At 47.6% G+C, this 17,500-nt stretch overlaps 1 protein-coding gene across 4 annotated transcripts in view; it reads right to left on the bottom strand.

Moving 5' to 3' along the window:
* Positions 1-17,500, bottom strand: part of LOC115127598 (eyes absent homolog 1) — a 160,716-nt gene that overhangs the window by 23,292 nt on the left and 119,924 nt on the right. For all 4 annotated transcript variants that reach the window (XM_065006874.1, XM_065006876.1, XM_065006875.1 and 1 more), the window contains 4 exons: positions 8,992-9,050; positions 8,020-8,180; positions 6,830-6,944; positions 5,037-5,158 (listed from right to left, as the gene is read on the bottom strand). In XM_065006874.1, the coding sequence (XP_064862946.1) occupies positions 5,037-5,158; positions 6,830-6,944; positions 8,020-8,180; positions 8,992-9,050 (457 nt within the window). The remainder of the gene's footprint in view (positions 1-5,036; positions 5,159-6,829; positions 6,945-8,019; positions 8,181-8,991; positions 9,051-17,500) is intronic.

The raw sequence follows: 17,500 nt of genomic DNA, 5'->3' as shown, positions 1-17,500 counted from the left end.
CTATACACCCTACCCTATAGGGCCCTATACACACTACCCTATAGGGCCCTATACACACTACCCAATAGGGCACTATACACCCTACCCTATAGGGCCCTATACACCCTACCATATAGGGCCCTATACACACTACCCTATAGGGCCCTATACACACTACCCTATAGGGCCCTATACACCCTACCCTATAGGGCCCTATACACACTTCCCTATAGGGTTATGGTGAAAAGTAGAGCTATTTAGGGAATAGTGCCCTATACACCCTACCCTATAGGGCCCTATACACCCTACCATATAGGGCCCTATACACCCTACCCTATAGGGCCCTATACACCCTACCCTATAGGGCCCTATACACCCTACCCTATAGGGCCCTATACACACTACCCTATAGGGCTATGGTGAAAAGTAGAGCTATTTAGGGAATAGTGCCCTATACACCCTACCCTATAGGGCCCTATACACACTACCCTATAGGGCCCTATACACACTACCCAATAGGGCACTATACACCCTACCCTATAGGGCCCTATACACCCTACCCTATAGGGCCCTATACACCCTACCCTATAGGGCCCTATACACACTACCCTATAGGGCCCTATACACCCTACCCTATAGGGCCCTATACACACTACCCTATAGGGTTATGGTGAAAAGTAGAGCTATTTAGGGAATAGTGCCCTATACACCCTACCCTATAGGGCCCTATACACACTACCATATAGGGCCCTATACACCCTACCCTATAGGGCCCTATACACCCTACCCTATAGGGCCCTATACACCCTACCCTATAGGGCCCTATACACCCTACCCTATAGGGCCCTATACACCCTACCCTATAGGGCCCTATACACCCTACCCTATAGGGCCCTATACACCCTACCCTAAAACAGAGCAATGATACTAAAGTATGTGGAAACAACACTGTGTTTGTGCGTAAACTGCCTTCAGGCTCCCTTTTAAAACATGATGCTTCACCATAGTATGACTCAGTGTAAACAGTAGAGTCCCGGCCAGGGCATTTGATACGATCAGCTCAGCAGATAAAGACAATGTGAGACGCATTAAAGTGTTTCGTTCTCCTCCCCAGAAACTAAATCAGCATCACATGCTACAGTGTGTGGAAACAGCTTCACGTTACGGTCATCTCTGCATACTCTACTCTACAGACACAACCGTTGGCTGGCTGACTGACTGACTGGCTGACTGGCTGACTGGCTGACTGGTTGGTTGACTGACTGACTGACTGACTGACTGGCTGACTGGCTGACTGGTTGGTTGACTGACTGGCTGACTGGCTGACTGGTTGGTTGACTGGCTGACTGGCTGACTGGTTGGTTGGTTGGCTGACTGACTGGCTGGCTGACTGGCTGACTGGCTGACTGACTGGCTGACTGGCTGACTGGTTGGTTGACTGGCTGACTGGCTGACTGACTGGTTGGCTGACTGACTGGCTGGCTGACTGGCTGACTGGCTGACTGGCTGACTGACTGGCTGACTGGTTGGTTGACTGACTGGCTGACTGGCTGACTGGTTGGTTGACTGGCTGACTGGCTGACTGGTTGGTTGGCTGACTGACTGGCTGGCTGACTGGCTGACTGGCTGACTGGTTGGTTGGCTGACTGACTGGCTGACCGGTTGGTTGGCTGACTGACTGGCTGACTGGTTGGTTGGCTGACAGACTGGCTGACTGACTGGTTGGTTGGCTGGCTGACTGAACGACCGGTTGGTTGGCTGACTGGTTGGCTGACTGACTGGTTGGCTGACTGGTTGGCTGACTGGTTGGTTGGCTGACTGGTTGGCTGACTGGTTGGTTGGCTGACTGGTTGGCTGACTGACTGGTTGGCTGACTGGTTAGTTGGCTGGTTAGCTGACTGACTGACTGGCTGAATGGCTGACTGACTGACTGACTGACTGACAGGCTGGCTGGCTGAGTCTCTGGCTGTTAATGGTGCACACTCTTCGCTCCTTTTTTTAAACTAGAACCTAAAATGGTTCTTCAGCTGTCCCTATAGGAGAACCCTTTGAAGAACCCAAAACGGTTCTATGTGGAACCAAAAAGGGTTCTCCCTGGAGCTAAGAAGGGTTATCCTACGCAGACAGCCGAAGAACCCTTTTGGAACCCTTTTGGAACCCTTTTAGAACCCTTTTGAACCAGTTTGGAACCCGTTTGGAACCCTTTGGAACCCTTTTGGAACCCATTGGAACCCTTTTGGAACCCTTTTGGAACCCTTTTTTCTAAGAGTGCAGGGATGAAGTAAAGGTTCATGTTTATTTTGCATGTGAAACACTGAAGGAGGCAGGAAAGAGGGAGGGAGGAGGCAGGAAGGAGGGAGGAAAAGGAGGGAGGAAGGAGGGAGGAAAAGAAGGGAGGAAGGAGGGAGGAAAAGGAGGGAGGAAGGAGGGAAGAAAAGGAGGGGGAAGGAGGGAGGAAGGAGGGTGGAAAAGGAGGGAGGAAGGAGGGAGGAAAAGGAGGGAGGAAGGAGGGAGGAAAAGGAGGGAGGAAGGAGGGAGGAAGGAGGGAGGAAAAGGAGGGGGAAGGAGGGAGGAAGGAGGGAGGGAGGAAGGAGGGAGGAAAAGGAATGGAGGAAGGAGGGAGGAAAAGGAGGGAGGAAAAGGAGGGAGGAAGGAGGGAGGAAGGAGGGAGGAAAAGGAGGGAGGAAGGAGGCAGGAAGGAGGGAGGAAAAGGAGGGAGGAAGGAGGGAGGAAAAGGAGGGAGGAAGGAGGGAGGAAAAGGAGGGAGGAAAAGGAGGGAGGAAGGAGGCAGGAAGGAGGGAGGAAAAGGAGGGAGGAAGGAGGGAGGAAAAGGAGGGAGGAAGGAGGGAGGAAAAGGAGGGAGGAAGGAGGAAGTGCATTGAATGTGGAATGACATAAATGTGATGAAGTGGTTTCATATGCAGGGCCTGAGAGAGAGAAAGAAAGACAGAGAATGTGAGGGAGGGAGAGAGAGAGATGTTGTTTTGAAACTTCTGTATGTGTAACGTTTACTGTTCATTTGCATTGTTTATTTCACTTTTGTATATTATCTACCTCACTTGCTTTGGCAATGTTAACACATTTCCCATGCCAATAAAGACCCTTGAATTGAATTGAGAGAGATAGAGAGGGAGAGAAAGAGAGAGGATAGAGAGATGGAGTGAGAGAGAGAGGATGAGAGAGAAAGAGAGAGAGAGAGAGAGAAACTAGAACCTAAAATGGTTCTTCAGCTGTCCCTATAGGAGAACCCTTTGAAGTACCCAAAACGGTTCTATGTGGAACCAAAAAGGGTTCTCCCTGGAGCTAAGAAGGGTTATCCTACGCAGACAGCCGAAGAACCCTTTTGGAACCCTTTTGGAACCCTTTGGAACCCTTTTAGAACCCTTTTGAACCATTTTGGAACCCGTTTGGAACCCTTTGGAACCCTTTTGGAACCCTTTTTTCTAAGAGTGCAGGGATGAAGTAAAGGTTCATGTTTATTTTGCATGTGAAACACTGAAGGAGGCAGGAAAGAGGGAGGGAGGAGGCAGGAAGGAGGGAGGAAAAGGAGGGAGGAAGGAGGGAGGAAAAGAAGGGAGGAAGGAGGGAGGAAAAGGAGGGAGGAAGGAGGGAGGAATAGGAGGGGGAAGGAGGGAGGAAGGAGGGTGGAAAAGGAGGGAGGAAGGAGGGAGGAAAAGGAGGGAGGAAGGAGGGAGGAAAAGTGGGAGGAAGGAGGGAGGAAGGAGGGAGGAAAAGGAGGGAGGAAGGAGGGAGGAAGGAGGGAGGAAAAGGAGGGAGGAAGGAGGGAGGAAGGAGGGAGGAAAAGGAGGGAGGAAGGAGGCAGGAAGGAGGGAGGAAAAGGAGGGAGGAAGGAGGGAGGAAAAGGAGGGAGGAAGGAGGGAGGAAAAGGAGGAAGGAGGGAGGAAAAGGAGGGAGGAAGGAGGCAGGAAGGAGGGAGGAAAAGGAGGGAGGAAGGAGGGAGGAAAAGGAGGGAGGAAGGAGGGAGGAAAAGGAGGGAGGAAGGAGGAAGTGCATTGAATGTGGAATGACATAAATGTGATGAAGTGGTTTCATATGCAGGGCCTGAGAGAGAGAAAGAAAGACAGAGAATGTGAGGGAGGGAGAGAGAGAGAGATGTTGTTTTGAAACTTCTGTATGTGTAACGTTTACTGTTCATTTGCATTGTTTATTTCACTTTTGTATATTATCTACCTCACTTGCTTTGGCAATGTTAACACATTTCCCATGCCAATAAAGACCCTTGAATTGAATTGAGAGAGATAGAGAGGGAGAGAAAGAGAGAGGATAGAGAGATGGAGTGAGAGAGAGAGGATGAGAGAGAGAGAGAGAGAGAGAGAAAGAAAGAGAGAGGATAGAGAGATGGAGTGAGAGAGATGATGAGAGAGAAAGAGAGAGAGAGAGAGAGAGAGAGAGAGAGAGAGAGAAAAGAGAGGATAGAGAGTGAGAGAGAGAAAGGGAGAGAGAGACAGAGAGTGAGAGAGAGAAAGGGAGAGAGAGACAGAGAGAGAGAGAGAGAGAGAGAGAGAGAGAGAGAGAGAGAGATGGAGTGAGAGAATAAGAGAGAGACAGAGAGAGAGAGAGAGAGAGAGATAGATAGATAGATAGATAGATAGATAGATAGATAGATAGATAGATAGATAGATAGAGAAATGGAGTGATAGAATAAGAGAGAGAGCGAGGCCCTGTAGCAGGAAAATGATTCTGTTTGATTAAAGTTCTTCCTTCAGAGAAAGACATTAACTCTCTCCAGCGTCCGGCCCCCTCTACAGCACAGACCAATCCCCCGGCCTCCTCAACGTCACGGACCAATCACATGCCACGTTTACACATATATTCATTAGGATGAGCATCCTGATGAGTCCTGTAACCCACTACAGGACCAGACAGACAGACAGACAGACGGACGGACAGACAGACAGACGGACGGACGGACAGACAGACGGACGGACGGACGGACAGACATAGACAGGTAGACAGACAACATGTCAATACAAACAGGGTAATAGAGAGACAAACATACAGGTAGACATTGAAAACAGAGAGGATAACTTATTTACCTATTTTGGTAGCACTATAAATATTGTCAATTGGAAACACTATCCCCAGTCCGTACAGCAGGACTTTAGCCAGGGCAGGTATGAGCTGGGTGGTGGTCACCAGGATATTCACACAGTTTGACCTGCAACACAGAGGAGGACGAGAAGAGAAGGATGAGAGGAGAGAAGAGAGGGAGAAGAGGGATGAGAAGACGTATGAGAAGAGGGATGAGAAGAGAGATGAAAAGAGGGATGAGAAGAGGGATGAGAAGAGGTATGAGAAGACGTATGAGAAGAGGGACGAGAAGACGTATGAGAAGACGTATGAGAAGACGTATGAGAAGAGGGATGAGAAGAGAGATGAGAAGAGAGATGAGAAGAGGGATGAGAAGAGAGATGAGAAGAGAGATGAGAAGAGGGATGAGAAGAGGGATGAGAAGAGGGATGAGAAGAGGGATGAGAAGAGGGATGAGAAGAGGGATGAGAAGAGGGATGAGAAGAGAGATGAGAAGAGGGATGAGAAGAGAGATGAGAAGAGGGATGAGAAGAGGGATGAGAAGAGAGATGATAGAGGGATGATTAAGAGAAGAGAGAGAGAGGATGACAACAATCTGTCTACAGAACTGCGTGGGAGGACAAAATCAACACAGGAACAGCAGTCTAGCGGGACAAATGGATTGGAGTTGGAGTCTTTTTTTAAAGGGTTTTACCATGCTATCTTTCTAAAGGGACAAATGGATTGGAGTTGGAGTCTTTTTAAAAGGGTTTTACCATGCTATCTTTCTAAAGGGACAAATGGATTGGAGTTGGAGTCTTTTTTAAAAGGGTTTTACCATGCTATCTTTCTAAAGGGACAAATGGATTGGAGTTGGAGTATTTTTTAAAAGGGTTTTACCATGCTATCTTTCTAAAGGGACAGATGAAGCCTATACCACCAAACACTAAAGGCTGCGCCTCAAAGGGCACCCTATTCCCTACATACTGTAGGGCCAACTGGTCAAAAGGAGCGCAATATGTAGAGGATAGGGTATCATTTGGGATATGGATACAATAATCCTTGTGTTTTCTTTTGTTGGTGAATATACAGTTGTCTAATTTCCACCACATGCTGGTGGCGGGGACTGCTGGGTGTGGGTCCTACCTTGAGTGGATTCATGTGAGTGTGTGTGTGTGTGTGTGTGTGTGTGTGTGTGTGTGTGTGTGTGTGTGTGTGTGTGTGTGTGTGTGTGTGTGTGTGTGTGTGGGGGGGGGGGTGAGTGTGTGTCTGTGTGTGTGTCTGTGTGTGTGTGTGTGTGTGTGTGTGGGTCCTACCTTGAGTGGATTAATGTGAGTGTGTGTGTGTGTGTGTGTGTGGGTCCTACCTTGAGTGGATTAATGTGAGTGTGTGTGGTGTGTGTGTGTGTGTGTGTGGGTCCTACCTTGAGTGGATTAATGTGTGTGTGTGTGTGTGTGGGTCCTACCTTGAGTGGATTAATGCGAGTGTGTGTGTGTGTGTGTGTGTGTGTGTGTGTGTGTGTGTGTGTGTGTGTGTGTGTGTGTGTGTGAGTGTGTGGGTCCTACCTTGAGTGGATTAATGTGAGTGTGTGGGTCCTACCTTGAGTGCATTAATGTGAGTGTGTGTGTGTGTGGTGTGTGGGTCCTACCTTGAGTGGATTAATGTGAGTGTGTGGGTGTGTGTGTGTGGGTCCTACCTTGAGTGGATTAATGTGAGTGTGTGTGTGTGTGTATGTGTGTCCTACCTTGAGTGGATTAATGTGTGTGGTGTGTGGGTCCTACCTTGAGTGGATTAATGTGAGTGTGTGTGTGGGTCCTACCTTGAGTGGATTAATGTGAGTGCTTTCAGTGCCAGTGTTAACCAGGAGTCAGTCAAAGCTTCAATTTCTGCTCTCAATTGTAACCAGGCTTCTCGTTTGGCTGGGCCCAGCAGACCTGAGAGGAGACACGCCAAGAAACAATGTTTAGGTTGGAGCCACCTCTAAATACCTTGAGTCTCAGCGAGGCAGAGGTGGTGTGTGTGTGTGTGTTCAGAGCGAGGCAGAGGTGGCGTGTGTGTGTGTTCAGAGCGAGGCAGAGGTGGTGTGTGTGTGTGTGTTCAGAGCGAGGCAGAGGTGGCGTGTGTGTGTGTTCAGAGCGAGGCAGAGGTGGCGTGTGTGTGTGTGTTCAGAGCGAAGCAGAGGTGGTGTGTGTGTTCAGAGTGAGGCAGAGGTGGCGTGTGTGTGTGTGTTCAGAGCGAGGCAGAGGTGGTGTGTGTGTGTGTGTTCAGAGTGAGGCAGAGGTGGCGTGTGTGTGTGTGTTCAGAGCGAGGCAGAGGTGGCGTGTGTGTGTGTGTTCAGAGCGAGGCAGAGGTGGCGTGTGTGTGTGTGTTTAGAGCGAGGCAGAGGTGGTGTGTGTGTGTGTGTTCAGAGCGAGGCAGAGGTGGCGTGTGTGTGTGTTCAGAGTGAGGCAGAGGTGGTGTGTGTGCGTTCAGAGCGAGACAGAAGTGGAGTGTGTGTTCAGAGCGAGGCAGAAGTGGAGTGTGTGTTCAGAGCGAGACAGAAGTGGAGTGTGTGTTCAGAGCGAGGCAGAGGTGGTGTCTGTGTGTGTTCAGAGCGAGACAGAAGTGGAGTGTGTGTTCAGAGCGAGGCAGAAGTGGAGTGTGTGTTCAGAGCGAGACAGAAGTGGAGTGTGTGTTCAGAGCGAGGCAGAGGTGGTGTCTGTGTGTGTTCAGAGCGAGGCAGAGGTGGTGTGTGTGTGTTCAGAGCGAGACAGAGGTGGTGTGTGTGTGTGTGTTCAGAGCGAGGCAGAGGTGGCGTGTGTGTGTTCAGAGCGAGACAGAGGTGGTGTCTGTGTGTGTGTGTTCAGAGCGAGACAGAGGTGGTGTGTGTGTGTGTGTTCAGAGCGAGGCAGAGGTGGCGTGTGTGTGTTCAGAACGAGGCCGAGGCGGTGTGTGTGTGTGTGTTCAGAGCGAGACAGAGGTGGTGTGTGTGTTCAGAGCGAGGCAGAGCAGTGTGTTATTGGGGATTACCTCCAACGTTATTTTTGTAGGTGGTGTAGATTTCTTTTACTCGTCTGTAGCGGAAGGCCAGTTTTCTCATCCAGTCCACTCCTCCTCTCACGCCCGTGGCCAGGCACAGGTTGGCACTGGTCGCTGCCGCGTGGAACCCATCCGAACCAAAGTTATATGTACTTCATGGGCACAGAGAGCAAGAGACAACGAGAAAGAGAGAGAGAGAGAGGGGGAGAGAGAGAGAGAGAGAGAGAGAGAGAGAGAGAGAGAGAGAGAGAGAGAGAGGAGAGAGAGAGAGAGAGAGAGAGAGAGAGAGAGAGAGAGAGAGAGAGAGAGAGAGAGAGAGAGAGAGAGAGAGAGAGAGAGAGAGAGAGAGAGAGAGAGAGAGAGAGAGACAGAGAGAGAGAGAGAGGGAGAGAAAATATTAGCTCAAACTACACCACTGCTGACGCTAGGACAAACAGGGAGATCCCAGGAACAGATCATTGTGATTGGTTTTGAACTGTACTTTAAAACATTGTGATTGGTTTAGAACTGTACTTTAGAACATTGTGATTGGTTTAGAACTGTACTTTAGAACATTGTGATTGGTTTAGAACTGTACTTTAGATCATTGTGATTGGTTTAGAACTGTACTTTAGATCATTGTGATTGGTTTAGAACTGTACTTTAGAACATTGTGATTGGTTTAGAACTGTACTTTAGAACATTGTGATTGGTTTAGAACTGTACTTTAGAACATGTGATTGGTTTAGAACTGTACTTTAGATCATTGTGATTGGTTTAGAACTGTACTTTAGAACATTGTGATTGGTTTAGAACTGTACTTTAGAACATGTGATTGGTTTAGAACTGTACTTTAGAACATTGTGATTGGTTTAGAACTGTACTTTAGAACATTGTGATTGGTTTAGAACTGTACTTTAGAACATTGTGATTGGTTTAGAACTGTACTTTAGAACATTGTGATTGGTTTAGAACTGAATCTACCTCAGATCCTGACCGTTGTCATCAGATGAGACGTCATCGATGTGAACCTGGTCACACTCCTAAAACACAGAGAGGAGATACGTGGAGTAAATATAGATGCATAATATCACATTCACATGAACATTTCAAAATAATCCACATCATTATCTTCAAAGCAGTTCTAAGTACACATTTTACCTTATAATTTTGAGAGAGCAAAATAGCATTTTCTCTCAAGTTATATTTCAAAACACATGACAAGTTTTCATTTACTGAGGAACTCACTCTAATTGAAATTTCTCTCTCTCCATCTCTCTCTCTCTCTCTCTCCTACCTCCCTTCCTCCTTCTCTCTCTCTCTCTCTCTCTCTCTCTCTCTCTCTCTCTCCCTCCCTCCCTCCCTCCCTCCCTCCCTCACTCAATCAATCGCTCTCGCTCCATCATCACACCCTGATCCCCTAATCCAACCCCTCATCAGATGATTAATTGATTGACCACGTGTTGGGAGCAGACTGATCCCCTAATCCAACCCCTCATCAGATGATTAATTGATTGACCACGTGTTGGGAGCAGACTGATCCCCTAATCCAACCCCTCATCAGATCATTCATTGATTGACCACATGATGGGAGCAGACTGATCCCCTAATCCAACCCAATTTCCAAGGTGGAAATTATAGGCAATTAGCAAGACACCCCCAATAAAGGAGTGGTTCTGCAGGTGGTGACCACAGACCACTTCTCAGTTCCTATGCTTCCTGGCTGATGTTTTGGTCACTTTTGAATGCTGGCGGTGCTTTCACTCTAGTGGTAGCATGAGACGGAGTCTACAACCCACACAAGTGGCTCAGGTAGTGCAGCTCATCCAGGATGGCACATCAATGCGAGCTGTGGCAAGAAGGTTTGCTGTGTCTGTCAGCGTAGTGTCCAGAGCATGGAGGCGCTACCAGGAGACAGGCCAGTACATCAGGAGACGTGGAGGAGGCTGTAGAAGGGCAACAACCCAGCAGCAGGACCGCTACCTCCGCCTTTGTGCAAGGAGGAGCAGGAGGAGCACTGCCAGAGCCCTGCAAAATGACCTCCAGCAGGCACAAATGTGCATGTGTCTGCTCAAACGGTCAGAAACAGACTCCATGAGCGAGGTATGAGGGCCCGACGTCCACAGGTGGGGGTTGTGCTTACAGCCCAACACCGTGCAGGACGTTTGGCATTTGCCAGAGAACACCAAGATTGGCAAATTCGCCACTGGCGCCCTGTGCTCTTCACAGATGAAAGCAGGTTCACACTGAGCACATGTGACAGATGTGTCTGGAGACACCGTGGAGAACGTTCTGCTGCCTGCAACATCCTCCAGCATGACCGGTTTGGCGGCGGGTCAGTCATGGTGAGGTGTCGGCATTTCTTTGGGGGGCCGCACAGCCCTCCATGTGCTCGCCAGAGGTAGCAAGACTGCCATTAGGTACCGAGATGAGATCCTCAGACCCCTTGTGAGACCATATGCTGGTGCGGTTGGCCCTGGGTTCCTCCTAATGCAAGACAATGCTAGACCTCATGTGGCTGGAGTGTGTCAGCAGTTCCTGCAAGAGGAAGGCATTGATGCTATGGACTGGCCCGCCCGTTCCCCAGACCTGAATCCAATTGAGCACATCTGGGACATCATGTCTCGCTCCATCCACCAACGCCACGTTGCACCACAGACTGTCCAGGAGTTGGCGGATGCTTTAGTCCAGGTCTGGGAGGAGATCCCTCAGGAGACCATCCGCCACCTCATCAGGAGCATGCCCAGGCTTTGTAGGGAGGTCATACAGGCACGTGGAGGCCACACACACTACTGAGCCTCATTTTGACTTGTTTTAAGGACATTACATCAAAGTTGAATCAGCCTGTAGTGTGGATTTCCACTTTAATTTTGAGTGTGTCTCCAAATCCAGACCTCCATGGGTTAATACATTTGATTTCCATTGATAATTTTTGTGTGATTTTGTTGTCAGCACATTCAACTATGTAAAGAAAAAAGTATTTAATAAGCATATTTCATTCATTCAGATCTAGGATGTGTTATTTTAGTGTTCCCTTAATTTTTTGAGCAGTGTATATTAATTCAATGCAAACCTTATTTTATCAGAAAGTTGTCTCAAGTCACATTCTAGAAGACAGGAGGGGAGAGAATAGATAGTGGAGAGATGAGGAGGGGAGAGAATAGAGAGGGGTGAGAAGAGGAGTGGAGAGAAGAGGAGTGGAGAGAAGAGGAGGGGAGAGAAGAGGAGGGGAGAGAAGAAGAGGAGACAGAAGAGGAGGGTAGAGAAGAAGAGGAGAGAAGAAGAGGAGGGAATAGAAGAGGAGGGGAGAGAAGAGGAGGGGAGAGAAGAAGAGGAGAGAGAAGAGGAGAGAGAAAGGGAGGGGAGAGAAGAGGAGGGGAGAGAATAAGAGGAGAAAGAAGAGGAGGGGAGAGAAGAGGAGGGGAGAGAAGAAGAGAGAGAAGAGGAGTGGAGAGAAAAGGAGGGGAGAGAATAGGAGGGGAGAGAATAGAGAGGGGAGAGAAGAGGAGTGGAGAGAAGAATAGGGGAGAGAAGAGGAGGGGAGAGAAGAGGAGGGGAGAGAAGAGGAGAGAGAAGAGGAGGGGAGAGAATAGGAGGGGAGAGAATAGAGAGGGGAGAGAAGAGGAGTGGAGAGAAGAAGAGGGGAGAAGAGGAGAGAGAAGAGGAGGGGAGAGAAGAAGATAAATGTAGGGAGAATAAAGACATCCACGGTGTTAATGGACAGCGCGTGTCTGTTGGCACATTGGTGTCTGTCCGTGTGTGTATGTGTGTGTGTCCGTGCATGCGTCTGTGTGTGTGTGCATGCGTCTGTGTATGTGTGTGTGTGTGCATGCGTCTGTGTGTGTGTGTGTGTGTGTGTGTGTGTGTGTGCTCTGACTCTTGGAGAGGGATTCTGCAGCTCTCTCTGATTCAGCCGCCCCTCAGTAACACAATCCAGACGTTCTGCTAAATGCAACCTACTAGAAAAATTGAACCTGATGCTAACCGCCAATGAAATTATGACCTCTGATTACGACTACGCCACACACCAGCACAGCCCCGGGGCTAGGGTCAGAACACTGCACAGCCGAGAACTCTCTCTCTCTCCTGCTCTCTCGCCTAGTCGAACACACACTTTCTAACGGTCTCTCTCTCTCCTTTTCTTTCTAACTCTCTCTCTCTTTCTCTCTTTCGAACTCTTTCTCTCTTTCTAACTCTCTCTCTCTCCTTTTCTTTCTAACTCTCTCTCTCTCTTTTTCTCTTTCGAACTCTCTCTCTCTCTCTCGAAAATCTGTTATTAGTTTTCCATTTATAGGAGTGTTCCACTACCCCGTTCCTCTCCTCCCTCTCCTCTCTCCTCCACTTCAGAGAGGACTAAATGTGAAGGAGTCCTGGTTCTACGGGCCAGAGCAAGGCAGGCTCACTGCTTACTGCCCTACATATATACTTTTATGACGTATGTGTAATAATGCTTTATAATGTCCTTCATAACGTCTTTAAATGCAGTTATAATGTGTTATCATACAGACTATAAGAAAGTGTTACCACTGGACAAAAGCAAAAGTAACACAAAAATAACAAAGTAAAAAGTAATCAAGAGAACTCAAAATTAACACACCACGAGGAATAACACACCACGAGGAATGACACACCACGAGGAATAACAGACCACCAGGAATAACAGACCACCAGGAACAACACACCACAATAAATAACACACAACGAGGAATAACACACCACGAGGAATAACACACCACAAGAAATAACACACCACGAGGAATAACACACCACGAGGAATAACACACCACAATAAATAACACACAACGAGGAATAACACACCACGAGGAATAACACACCACAAGAAATAACACACCACGAGGAATAACACACCACGAGGAATAACACACCACAAGAAATAACACACAACGAGGAATAACACACCACAATAAATAACACACAACGAGGAATAACACACCACAATAAATAACACACAACGAGGAATAACACACCACGAGGAATAACACACCACAAGAAATAACACACCACGAGGAATAACAGACCACGAGGAATAACAGGCCATGAGGAATAACACACCATGAGGAATAACAGACCACGAGGAATAACAGGCCATGAGGAATAACACACCACGAGGAATAACAGACCACAAGGAATAACAGACCACGAGGAATAACAGACCACGAGAAATAACAGACCACGAGGAATAACAGACCACGAGGAATAACACACCACGAGGAATAACAGACCACGAGGAATAACAGATCACGAGGAATAACACACCACAAGGAATAACACACCACGAGGAATAACACACCACGAGGAATAACAGACCACGAGGAATAACAGATCACGAGGAATAACACACCACAAGGAATACCACACCACGAGGAATAACAGGCCATGAGGAATAACACACCATGAGGAATAACACAACATGAGGAATAACAGACCACGAGGAATAACAGACCACGAGAAATAACAGACCACGAGGAATTACACACCACGAGGAAAAACACACCACGAGGAATTACACACAGCAAGGAATTACACACCATGAGGAATAACACACCACTAGGAATTACACACAGCGAAGGAATTACACACCACGAGGAATAACACACCACGAGGAATAACACTAAAGGAGGAATAACACACCACGAGGAATAACACACCACGAGGAATAACACTAAAGGAGGAATAACACACCACGAGGAATAACACACCACGAGGAATAACACTAAAGGAGGAATAACACACCACGAGGAATGACACACCACGAGGAATAACACACCACGAGGAATAACACACCACGAGGAATAACACACCACGAGGAATAACACACCACGAGGAATAACACTAAAGGAGGAATGACACACCACGAGGAATAACACACCACGAGGAATAACACTAAAGGAGGAATAACACACCACGAGGAATTACACACCACGAGGAATAACACACCACGAGGAATAACACTAAAGGAGGAATAACACACCACGAGGAATAACACACCACGAGGAATAACACTAAAGGAGGAATAACACACCACGAGGAATAACACACCACGAGGAATAACACACCACGAGGAATAACACACCACGAGGAATAACACACCACGAGGAATTACACACCACGAGGAATAACACACCACGAGGAATAACACACCACGAGGAATAACACTAAAGGAGGAATAACACACCACGAGGAATAACACACCACGAGGAATAACACTAAAGGAGGAATAACACACCACGAGGAATAACACACCACGAGGAATAACAGACCATTCATCTGATCTGTACCTTAAATCACTTAAATATTCCATTCCTGCTTGGGGATAAGGAGTTTAATGTTGTAACTACGTGGTGAAAGGGTTATGTCCTCACCTATTTGAAGATTCTATTAAACCATTTCTCATGGAAGTTGAAACTAAGGAAGAAAGGAGCTTAAATTCCTTTGGCTTTACAGAACGTAAAAACCTTTCCCGCTTTGTGAAACTTTTGAATTAACTTTCCAGCGTGTGAAAAGACACCCAAACACAGACAGGACTTCCTTGTTTTAAGTCCCTCTGAACGGGGCCCAATGCTGACGTTATCGCATTCCTGCCTAATGCTAGAGCAGCAGTAAGGGTTGTGGACTGGGCAACCTTTTTTATTTTACTGGTTCCCCTCTGAACACATTTTTCATCTCCCTGGATTTGTGGGGAAAGGGAGGAGGAGAGGAGAAAGGGAGGAGGAGAGGAAGACGTGTGGAGAAACTCAAAACAGCTGTTCAGTAATAGAATTTAATTCATGACCCCCCAACTCCTGCTCTAATGCTGCCATTCAGCCAAACCCTCGCTATTCTCCATCTCTATTCCCCCTCTCTATTCCGGATCTCTATTCCCCCTCTCTATTCTATATCTCTATTCCCCCTCTCTATTCTATATCTCTATTCCCCCTCTCTATTCCCCCTCTCTATTCTATATCTCTATTCCCGCTCTCTATTCTCCAGCTCTATTCCCCCTCTCTATTCCCGCTCTCTATTCTCCATCTCTATTCCCCCTCTCTATTCCCCCTCTCTATTCTATATCTCTATTCCCCCTCTCTATTCTATGTCTCTATTCCCCCTCTCTATTCCCCATCTCTATTCCCCATCTCTATTCAATATCTCTATTCCTCCTCTCTATTCCCCATCTCTATTCCCCCTCTCTATTCTATATCTCTATTCCCCCTCTCTATTCCCCATCTCTATTCCCCATCTCTATTCCCCCATCTCTATTCTCCATCTCTATTCCCCTCTCTATTCCCCATCTCTATTCCTGCTCTCTATTCCCCCTCTCTATTCCCCATCTCTATTCTCCATCTCTATTCCCCCATCTCTATTCTCCATCTCTATTCCCCCTCTCTATTCCTGCTCTCTATTCCCCCTCTCTACTATTCCCCATCTCTATTCCCCCATCTCTATTCCCCTCTCTATTCCCCATCTCTATTCCCCCTCTCTATTCCCCCTCTCTATTCCCCCTCTCTATTCCCCATCTCTATTCCCCCATCTCTATTCCCCCTCTCTATTCTCCATCTCTATTCCCCCTCTCTATTCTCCATCTCTATTCTCCCTCTCTATTCTCCATCTCTATTCTCCATCTCTATTCCCCTTCTCTATTATCACTCCCTATTCTCTCTCTCACCCCATCTCCATTCTCAGCCAAGCCCTCTCCCTGAGTCTGACATCCAAAGAGGAAAATACTTTGACCCTTTGACACCTGCTTCCTTATTCTCCCGTTCCACCTCTCCATTCTCCCTCTCCAGCTCTCCATTCTCCCTCTCCACCTCTCCATTCTCTCTCTCCACCTCTCCATTCTCCCTCTCCACCTCTCCATTCTCCCGTTCCACCTCTCCATTCTCCCTCTCCACCTCTCCATTCTCCCTCTCCACCTCTCCATTCTCCCTCTCCACCTCTCCATTCTCCCTCTCCATTCTCCCTCTCCACCTCTCCATTCTCCCTCTCCACCTCTCCATTCTCCCTCTCCACCTCTCCATTCTCTCTCTCCACCTCTCCATTCTCCCTCTCCATTCTCCCTCTCCACCTCTCCATTCTCCCTCTCCACCTCTCCATTCTCCCTCTCCACCTCTCCATTCTCCCTCTCCACCTCTCCATTCTCCCTCTCCATTCTCTCTCTCCACCTCTCCAATCTCCCTCTCCACCTCTCCATTCTCCCTCTCCACCTCTCCATTCTCCCTCTCCATTCTCTCTCTCCACCTCTCCATTCTCCCTCTCCACCTCTCCATTCTCCCTTTCCCCTCTCCCAATTACTTGCTGATGAACCACACTCACACTATCTCACACACAACCACACACACACACACATACACACACACACACACACACAACCACACACACAAACACACACAACCACACAAACACAACCACAGTATGATGGAGTTCAGGCAGGTCTGGGACAATGTGATAGAGTTCAGGCAGGTCTGGGACACTATGATATAGTTCAGGTAGGTCTGAAACACTATGATATAGTTCAGGTAGGTCTGGGACAATGTGATAGAGTTCAGGCAGGTCTGGGACACTATGATATAGTTCAGGTAGGTCTGAAACACTATGATATAGTTCAGGTAGGTCTGGAACACTATGATATAGTTCAGGTAGGTCTGGAACACTATGATATAGTTCAGGTAGGTCTGGAACACTATGATATAGTTCAGGTAGGTCTGGAACAATATGATATAGTTCAGGTAGGTCTGGAACACTATGATATAGTTCAGGTAGGTCTGGAACACTATGATATAGTTCAGGTAGGTCTGGAACACTATGATATAGTTCAGGTAGGTCTGGAACACTATGATATAGTTCAGGTAGGTCTGGAACAATATGATAGAGTTCAGGTAGGTCTGGAACAATATGATAGAGTTCAGGTAGGTCTGGAACAATATGATAGAGTTCAGGTAGGTCTGGAACAATATGATAGAGTTCAGGTAGGTCTGGAACAATATGATGGAGTTCAGGTAGGTCTGGAACAATATGATAGAGTTCAGGTAGGTCTGGAACAATATGATAGAGTTCAGGTAGGTCGGGGACAATATGATAGAGTTCAGGCAGGTCTGGAACAATATGATAGAGTTCAGGCAGGTCGGGGACAATATGATAGAGTTCAGGCAGGTCTGGAACAATATGATAGAGTTCAGGCAGGTCTGGAACAATATGATAGAGTTCAGGTAGGTCTGGAACAATATGATAGAGTTCAGGTAGGTCTGGAACAATATGATAGAGTTCAGGTAGGTCTGGAACAATATGATAGAGTTCAGGTAGGTCTGGAACAATATGATATAGTTCAGGCAGGTCTGGAACAATATGATAGAGTTCAGGTAGGTCTGGAACAATATGATAGAGTTCAGGCAGGTCTGGGACACTATGATATAGTTCAGGTAGGTCTGGGACAATATGATAGAGTTCAGGTAGGTCTGGAACAATATGATAGAGTTCAGGCAGGTCTGGAACAATATGA

The sequence above is a fragment of the Oncorhynchus nerka genome, linkage group LG22, assembly GCF_034236695.1.
Source record: "Oncorhynchus nerka isolate Pitt River linkage group LG22, Oner_Uvic_2.0, whole genome shotgun sequence".
Lineage (NCBI taxonomy): Eukaryota > Metazoa > Chordata > Actinopteri > Salmoniformes > Salmonidae > Oncorhynchus > Oncorhynchus nerka.
Note: the sequence above shows the minus strand (reverse complement) of the source record. Positions and strands in the feature narration are given on the sequence as shown.